The 9,706-nt window shown below is 39.8% G+C and overlaps 1 protein-coding gene across 1 annotated transcript in view; it reads right to left on the bottom strand.

The window, feature by feature from the left end:
- Positions 1 to 455: 455 nt before the first annotated feature.
- DRAM1 (DNA damage regulated autophagy modulator 1) overlaps positions 456 to 9,706 on the bottom strand; it is a 39,642-nt gene continuing 30,391 nt past the window's right edge. Inside the window, exons 5-7 of the mRNA XM_072655732.1 lie at positions 8,535 to 8,593; positions 5,438 to 5,530; positions 456 to 2,907 (exon numbers count right to left, since the gene is read on the bottom strand). Of these exons, the coding sequence (XP_072511833.1) occupies positions 2,866 to 2,907; positions 5,438 to 5,530; positions 8,535 to 8,593 (194 nt within the window). The 3' untranslated portion in view covers positions 456 to 2,865. The remainder of the gene's footprint in view (positions 2,908 to 5,437; positions 5,531 to 8,534; positions 8,594 to 9,706) is intronic.

The raw sequence follows: 9,706 nt of genomic DNA, 5'->3' as shown, positions 1-9,706 counted from the left end.
TAGATGAGATGACCTCAAAGCCAGGAAAGCTTGGTTCCAGTCTTGCCCCTGACACATACTGGCTGTGCGACCCTAGGCAACTCGTTTAAACTTTCTGTGCTCTAGGTAACTTTCTAAAATGATTGATTGAAGAGAAGGTGTCAATCTGCACTGGTAGAGTCTGCTTACCCAAGAGTTTTCTATACCAAAGATATCCCAGGGTCCAGTTCCCATCACTATGGTTAGATTGTGAACTCTTCAAGAGCAGAGATTGTCTTCTCTTTTTTAACTTCTTGTATTCCCAGTGTTTAGCAGAGTACCTGGCACATAGCAGGCACTTAATACATGCTTATGGATGACTAACTGACCTAATATCCAATCAGATCTTCTACCATCCTCTAGGGAGAGCTGTTTCCAACAGATCGATTTACTTCACACAGGCAGCTTTTGCACAGACCCAAATGACAGACACCACACAGAGGAATACTCCCTTTATTTAAATGTTTCAGGCCATGAGGTATAAAAAAAAAGAAACACAACTTTGTGAACATTGAAAACAATACAGATGTGTGGAGAAGGCCAGTTTTGGGTTACATTCAGCAGAACTGGCCAGTCTGGAAGGAGCGACATGTGGCCTTGCCTGTTTTCCAAGCCAAGAGGCGCCATTTTGTCTAGTCCACATAACATACAGAAGCTCAGTCTCTGCCGTAACTTTCCACATTGGAGAGAGTTGTCATAAAATGGTGAAACCCACACAAAACTGAAATGTTTACAATACACAAAATAAAACACACAATATACACTCTAGTTGGTTATCAAAACTAACTAGTAGATGATGAAAATGAATGAAGAGTTAAATCCCTTATAAAGTATCTCATTATTTCACAATTGGTTTTTTAGTGTAGGTCCCATATAAATACAGTATATTGTTCATCTTTCTTATCATAATAAGAAAAACTTGACCTAGTAGTTCATCCCATACTTCAATGAGACTTGGAGATCCTACCATGTTATTGCCCACTGTAATGACTCCTGAAACAGCTACAGTTCCCATCTGGAGGGAAACAAAGGCAGTCATTTAAGATTTAGAGGAATGCCTGACCTGGATCTAATGAGTCCCCTTAGCTGAGTGATATCAAACAATCATGTAATCTCAGAGTAAGAAAGGACCTCAGAGGTCATTTTGTCCAGCCCATCAATCAACAAAGTATTTATTGAGCATCTATTCTGTGCTCACCATTTTCCTGATTCTCACTAAGATTAAAAAAAATGATCGGGCTGCCCTTGGTGTGTGTCCTGAGAGCTCAACTAACTGGCATTACAAGTTTGGTCTTCTTTCCTCAAGCCTGGGTGTCCAAGAAAGCTACATGGAGCTCATCCTTTTCACGGTAGTCTCTTGACCAAACTTAGAGGCAAGTCCCCCCTTCTCCTTTGATTGATGTCTGTTTTTTCACTGATGAAATCTCTTTTGGGTTGGAGGAGATCAAAAAAATATAAAACTGGTAAAGGCAAGTGAGAGTGTGTGTGCATGAGATACCACTGAGCCAGCTGGATCTGTGCACACCTTCGTTTAGCCTTTCTGTTCTACAGCATTCTTCTTGGCCATCACAGAAACAAAGGAGACCAATGATTACATAAATGCGTCTTTGGAAAAAAACTTCTGCATCTTCTTCCATACTGGCCCTCAGCTAATATCATGGATATGTATGCTAGTGTAAAATACAAGTACTGATTGAATCTCAGTCACACTGCAAATAATGAATTTTTTTAAACTTTAAATGCTTTTCCAATATAAATTTTTCTAGAGTTTAACAGTTACTAGAAATTCCACCCTTTTCTTCCCATATTCATTTCAAAAGGTGCTGGACAGAAAATCTAAAAAAAAGTTTCACTTTGTTTTTTTCCCCTCATTTCCCCTCACACCGTAACTTAGCTCTATTTGATTTATGAATTAGATTTTAAATTTCGAATTTGTTATTTAGCCATTTTTGTCCTGGGTGAGCAGGATTCTTGGGACAGCCAATGAGACTTGCCCCATGGTGAATCCCCCATTGTTAGCAGTACTGAAGGCTGAAATCTCCTATAAATGCGTAAGATTTCAGAACTACAGTCTTACTTAAAGTTAATACCCTCACATGGAACTAGACCTCTCACTGAAGCATTTAATATGTTATCGAAAAATCCCAAAAGTCTCTTAGTCCAGAGGCATCCAAACTTATTGCCTCAAAACCCTTGATGGAACACCAAAATGAAATGAAATTTGCAAATGTTTAGCAAAATAAGTAAAAAGAAAATACAAAATAGACAATGTTAATTTGTAGTTTTCCAAGTCAACATGCAGCCTGCAGGCATCCATTTCTATTTGAGTTAGAGACCACTAACCCTGACAGTGTTAATATGTTTACCAAGATCTTTAGAGATAGGACATATTTGGAATTATTACGATTAACTGGATTTTATAAATGCCCTCACTAAAAATTGGGCAAGCCACTCTTTAAAAACAAAATAAGATTTTAATAAAAAGAATGGAAAATTTGCCCTGTATAAAGCTTTAAAAGCAAACAACCACCTAGGATTGGTACAAAAATAAAGCATTCTCTCTTTTGGAAATATGGAATCTTTTCAGTACACCAACTTTATGTTAGTATATATACTTTTAAATGTCTTCTTAGAAAAATACAAAATATTTCTACTATTCCCTAAAGCCTTTTTGGAAACATACCTTTGGGACTAGTACAAATATGGGAGTTTTCGGGGAGGAATTCAAGTCACAAACTTGTCCAGCACAGCCCTAAGATCAGGTCAACACTGAAACCTGATTTCTCTGCATCAGTGGCTGGATCCAAGTCCACAAGATGCATTGACTAAAAGAGAGATCTTCTTTCTTCAGAAGTCATTTATTTCTGTAGATATCCTTAGAGTGACGTTCTACAATAAAAGAGAATGAAAGATGTCAGAGATCCTAGAGCTGGCCAACTGAAAAAATGTCATACATATTACCCCCATTCCCCAGTCCACCCCCATTATCTATTGAACCCTACTCTTCTTCAAAGCCTAGCTCAATGTAGTCTGGGGTAGTTAGTAAACACTGATGATATTCCTGCCCTCAATGAGATTATAATTCAATTCAACAAGCATCTATCTATCTGTCTGTCTGTCTGTCTCTATCTATCTATGCAGATATCCAAGTATCTACCCATTCTTCTATATATCCATCTATCTTTCCTTCCATCTACTTTTATCTATCCTTCTATCCATGTATCAATCCTTCTATCCAGTCATCAATCTTTATATTCTTCTATTCATTCATCTATATATCTGTCTTCTATCTATTCATCCTTTTATTGATTCATCTATCTATCCATATACTTATTCTTCTATTCAGTTATCTATCTTTCCATCCATTTATCTATCCACCCACCCACCCACCCACCAATCCATCACTCCAGCAAGCCAGCCAGCCATCTATCTAGCATAGCTGGAGTCCTGATGTTTAGGGAATTCCTGGTGAGTTCCTCTACCAAACATCACCTGCTCTGTAACTCAGAGTTTTAGGGAGCTGATGAGGGCACTGAAAAGTGCCTATGGTCACAGAACCAGTACATATCTGAGGTGGTAGGAGAATCCAGGTCTTTCTGCTTCCAAGACCAGCTCTCTATACAACCCTCTACACTGACTCTCATGAGCATTCATTTAAGTGCCCACTATGTGCAAGCTAGGTGCCCTCAAGGAACTTACTGTCTACTGGAGGGAACACAACATTTACAAAGAGAAACTAAAAACAATAGAATTTAAATAAGGAAAGTAGAAGTTGAGGAATCAGGAAAGGCTTCAGAGGTAGCATGAAGATTGAGATTCTGGAGGAAGCCAAGGATTCTAAGAGGTGACAGTGAATGCATCACAGGCACACAGAAGAGCCTCTGCACAGGCATGGAGAGAAGAGAAGGAACATCAAGTTGGTATAAGGGCGAAGTGGTCAGTTCAGCTGTGAATATAGAATCTGTACAGAAGAATAAAGTGAAGTAAGTTAGAAAGATGAGCAGGAGCCAAACTGTGAGTCACAGGATCATAGACCTAGAGTAGCAGGAAGGGACCTCAGGGATCAACTATCTTCATCTTACAGATAAGGAAACTGAAGACCAGAGAGTCTGAGTGACTCGCCCAAGGTCACATAGGTAATTAGCATCCGACATGGGATCTGAACCCAGGTACTTTGATTCCAGAGCAGTACTTTTTCCAGTATCATACTGAAGCATTTATCAAAGTACAAGACCCCAAGGGAATGGGACGAAGGACAGGTAAATGTTTGATAGGAAAAATTACAGAGACAGGGAGCTGCAGAATAGGACCCTAGAGGCAAGCCCAGGGAGGAAACCGGCCATTAGAATGTTCCAAAGCAAAATACCATCTGGCAGAACATTACTGGTAGACCAGAGGTTTCCTGAAAGAAAGTAACTTTTGAGTTAGGCTTTAAAGGATAGATAGGAATTCAAAAGGTAAAGGAAAAGTGTAAGGAGACAGTACATAAAGGTCACGGGGTAATCAAAGACACAGAGACATGGAAGCATCATTTGTGCCCTTCGAGAGGGTAGGCAATAAACATTTATTAAGTGCCTACTGTGTGCCAGGCACTGGGCTAAGTTCTGGGGATGCAAAAAGAGGCAAAAGCTAGCCCCTGCCCTCAAGAAGCTTATAGTCTAATGGGGGAAACCATAAGCAAACACATAAAGGAGAAGTGGGAAATAATTAACAAAGGGGAGGAGAAGGCTTCCGGTAGAAGACTTCACCAGTGGTTCACTTGCAGCATGGGGGTAGGGGAGGAGATATGAAATAAGATTGGAAAGGTAGGGTAGCACCACTTTGTAGGAAAAATTTGAACTTTAGCTGGTAAATAATAGGAGGCCACTGAAGATTTTTGAGCAGAGAAGTTATACATCCAGGCTGATTTTTACTAAAGACTTCTCAGGTAGGATGATTTAGAGAGGGCAAGAGAGGCGAGGAAGACCTATTGGAAAGCTAATGGTAATTAGCACCTATTTCAGGGACGTGGGCCCTGTGTGGGAGGAGTGGGAAGCTGGAACTAATGCAAAGGGGAGATCAGTTAGTTGATGGGATATAAGGACACAGTGTAGCACAGTGGATAGAGTGCCAAACCTGGAGTCATAAAGACCTGAGTTCAAATGTGAACTAAGATACTTAGGAGTTGTGTGACTCTGGGCAAGTCACTTAACCCTGTTTGCCTTGGTTTCCTCATCTGTAAAAATGAGCTGGAGAAGGAGATGACAAAGCGCTCCAATATCTTTGCTAAGAAAACCTGAAATGGATGTGACTAAACAATGACAAAAAGATGGCTACATGGGGAAAGTCATTAGAAAAGGCAGAAAATATCCTGCATTTTAATAATTCACCAAAATTCTACCAGTCAGCTTACAGCTTCTGCCATGTGACAAATACCCACCTGAAAATCTTGGATGAAAGTCAGGAAGTAGAAAATGAAGCCAAAAGCCACTGTCCACTCGCAGATTGCGCTCACTACATGATACATGTAATCCTGGTGGGAATGTGAAACAGACAAAACTATTCACTGGAGGGTGAGTCCTAAACCATCCCTGAGGACCAGAGCTCACCAGGTAAGAGTTACTCATTAAGAACACACACAAGACACTTGGGGAGATGGCCAAAGGTGACAAGGATGCGAGGACCAAAGCCTCAGAGAATTAGTTTTTAGAAGGGACAACAGAGGAAATCCAGGTCAACTTTGTCATTTTATAAGTGAGAAAACAGAGTTGAGGTTTGGTCTAGAGCCTAGACTCTGTATCACAGGTTCTTAATCCAGGATCTATGAAGTTTAAGAAAAAATTTTTTGATAACTGTATTTCAGTATAATTGGTTTCCTTTGTAATCTTATTTTATGCATTTAAAAACATTATTCTGAGAAGGAGTTCATAGGCTTTACCAGATCCTTCCCCATAGGGTCCAGAATTGCTGGTCTGGGTAGTTCCCCTTAAGATTCCATGATTCTAACACTCTCCAATTATTTTTTCAAGATGTTGTTTGAACTTCCCCAAAGTCCTGGAATGAGGCAAGGGGTGAATGGGGGAGAAGGATCGTAGCTCTAAAGCTGGAAGGGACCTCAGAATTCATTAAGTCCAGTCTCCTCATTTTACAGATGAGGAAACTGAGTCCCCAATGAGGGACCTCACCCAATGAGGTGAAGTAACTTTCCTAAGGTTACCCTTAGCAAATTTTGCAGGTAGGATATGAACCCAGGTCCTCTGGCCTCTACATCAGTACTATTTGGAGCACTAAAATGTTTTCAGGTTTCTAAGAAGGAATTAACTAGTGATGCTCTGACGTGGGGAGGCAGTGGATGGTTTTATCTGCATCCTCTGTCATCAACCAACTTGAGCTTTACACAACAATTTCCCAGCTGCCACCCTCCCTTACACCAAACTTTTTGGTCTCTCAGCAAATCTAATTTTTAATTGTTCCTAATTTAGAAAAATTTTTTGCATCTTTGATAATGTTTAAAAGATCAGAGATTTAGAGTTGAAAGAAACTTTGGAATTCATGTAGTACAACCTCATTTTACAGATGAGAAAACCATATCTCAGAGAGATTAAGTGACTTACCCAATGTCACAAGGGCATGTCATAGTATGATAAATCTAGAATCACAAGGGACTTTTGAAGGCCATCTAATCCAACCCTTTTGTTTTGCAGATGAGGCTCACAAAGGTGAAGGGGCGTGTCACACAAGTAAGTACAATGATTTGAACTGAGGTACTGCTGTTTGTCACCTCCAATGGGGTATTTATTGCCACTGGCTGGGCTACCTTGGGTGGATGGCATCACCTTCCTGGACCCATTTCCTCATCTATAAAATGAATGGGTTGGATGGACCAGAGGGCCTCTGAGGTCTCCTCTAAGCTTCTGGCTCTCTGACTCTATGACCCCCATATAGCTGAAATCTCTCCGACAGCCTATGATTTTTAAAAACTGGTTGAACTGAAACAATGAGCTAGTCACTAGACCAGGAGTGGGGAACCTGCGAGCCCAAGGCCACGTCCTCAGGTACAGCTTCTGACTGAACTCAAGTTTTGCAGAAGAAATCCTTTTATTAAAAGGATTTGTTCTGTGAAGTTTGGATTCAGTCAAAGGACCCCACTTGAGGACCTAGAGGAACACAGGAGTTCCCCGCTCCTGAACTACACATTTGTTTTTTATCAACAGAGGTAACTGGCATGAAGAAAAATACTTGTCCCTAAGCCTTCAGCTGTCCATTTATTGTTAACAGATACCTACGGTGACATAGAGATCTATCCCATTTGTGGTGAGAGGCTGCCCCCTACTGTCCATTGTCATAAAAACAACTTGGAGCTGCAGGATTCTACACCAACTGGCAGTTTTCATCAACGAAAGAAGGAACTGTATTCTTTGGGATTTAGGTTACACTCCTACCCCCAAACTGGGTTGCTTTCCTTTTGGTTCAACCTTAATTTCTCAATGAAGAGGACAGAAAGGGTACTTCTCAAAGAAACGCTTCTTTGATCATCTTGCCTTCTCCAGCATCTGTCCTCATCTGGAATAAAGGGTCTCCAGGGCTCTCACCACCTGGGGGGCCAGCACTGGGAGGTGCTGCAGTCTGATGATGGCCTTCCTAATATGGGGCACCCAGAGTGGAATGCAGTATTCCCAAAGGGATTGAATCAGGGCAGAGTGCAGTGGGACTCTCGCTTCCTCGTTCTGCCCATAAAGCTTTCTTAACATGGTCTACGACTACATGATCTGATAACTCCTCACCTTTTTTTTTGTCTGATTCAACATCTAGTTTCCACACCAGAATCATAAGCACCCCCAAAGGCTTGGTCCTAGACCCTCTGCTCTTGACAATTTCACCAGCCTGTATGTATTCAATTGTCATCTCTGCACAAAATACCCTTCATCTTTATGTCTAACATCAACAAATCCTATTACTTGGATTCAGAAAGCCTGGGTTCAAATCCTATATATGATGCTTATTATATGTATGACCTTGGACAAATGACTTAGTCTCTCTGGACCTCAGTTTCCTCACCAGTAATATGAGGGGTTTTAGACTAGATGATCACTGAGACTTCTTCCCATTCTAGATCAATAATCCTCTGGGATCCACTGTGTTCTCTAATAAATATTTTTATTTATTATTATATATGACAATTATTTATATACTACACCAAATTTTACAAATTATAAACATGTATAATTATAATATAAAATTTCTAAATTATTTAAAAATTATAATATATAAATACATAATTATAAATTTATAAGTTATCATTGATAAATTTATAGATTTGTTATAATTTATAAATATATAAAGTATTATATTATAAATACACAGATTTTGTAAATTATATGTAAATATTAAATGATATATTATTATATTTTATAATGATTTATGATATATTTATTATTGTGTTTCTCTAATAAGTTTTACCCCAACTCTCTCCACCTCCACCAAAAAGCAGGTCCATCTCCACCCAATTTCAGGTCACACCCCTAGGCAAGTCTTACCTTTTCATGTGGATTCCATTCCAATTTTGTTATGGAGATTAGTGAGGCACAGGCAATCACTGAGAAAATAAGTGGTAAAGGAACAACCGTCTGGTCTACAAAAGCTCCTTGGACCCCAAGTGGAGCGGTCTTCTAATACAAATGTGGATTTTCAGGTTAGATATACACAAGAACAAAAATAAGCCATTGAGTCAGTCTCCAGACAGCCCTAAGAGCAGTAAGTGTGGGAGGGGAGCATTTGGGTCATATTGATTTTGAATGGCTTTAATAAAGGTATGGTGGTAGCTGGCAAGAAATACAAGCTGTCTTAGTAACTATCTTTTCTGATTATTTACAGAAAACTTTTAAAATGCAAAATGGTTTTATTTATCCAGTCCTGAAACATGATGGAAAATCTGCTAGACTCCTGAATCCACTACATACTGGATAGTCATAATATATTAGATCGTAATAATAATAATATATTAGATATATTAATAATACTATATTAGATCGTAATAATAATATTAATATTATCAACCTCTCATAGCTTCAAGTGACTGGTCTAAAGTCACACAAGTAGTCAGGATGAGAACCCAAGTCCTGTGAATCCAAATTCAACACCCTTTCTCACGGTTCCACTGTGCTTCCAGGAAAGTGGGTGGAGTCTGTACAGTCAGCTTTAGGTCTGACATAATCAAAGTACTTTCCAACAATGACAACTGTCCTAGACAGTGAGTTCCTCTTTACTTGAGATCCTTAAGCAAAGACTAGATAGATGCCGGCTTTCTGAGGATCTCAAAGCAGAGATTCTCAGTGAGATACAAGGTGGACTAGAAGCCTTCCAAAGTCCTTTCCAACTCTGGGTGCCTGTGACCCATGATCTCTAAGTTGGGTTCAACATCAGCCAAAAATATTAAAAAGGAATATTCTGAGGGAAAGTGGCATTAGCCTCTTATTCCATGCACTGAATGTGCCAAGACAGTAACCAAGACAGTAAGAGGTACGCTCTTAAACAAGCCTGTCTTCTCTCAAGGAAACTGAAGCAGAGTCAGTCCCTCTTCTGCCCAAGAGAAGAAGGGGAACCAAAAACATTTTCTTATTCATTTGCAGTCTTTTCCACGCCTTTTGTAGAGAGACTCAGTTACCGGATGCCCAAGCGCATGACCCATCACCTCCCTCGAGTCTTACTC

Source organism: Notamacropus eugenii, chromosome 3 (genome assembly GCF_028372415.1).
Source record: "Notamacropus eugenii isolate mMacEug1 chromosome 3, mMacEug1.pri_v2, whole genome shotgun sequence".
In the NCBI taxonomy this organism is placed as follows: domain Eukaryota; kingdom Metazoa; phylum Chordata; class Mammalia; order Diprotodontia; family Macropodidae; genus Notamacropus; species Notamacropus eugenii.
This window is presented reverse-complemented; position numbering and strand designations above follow the sequence as displayed.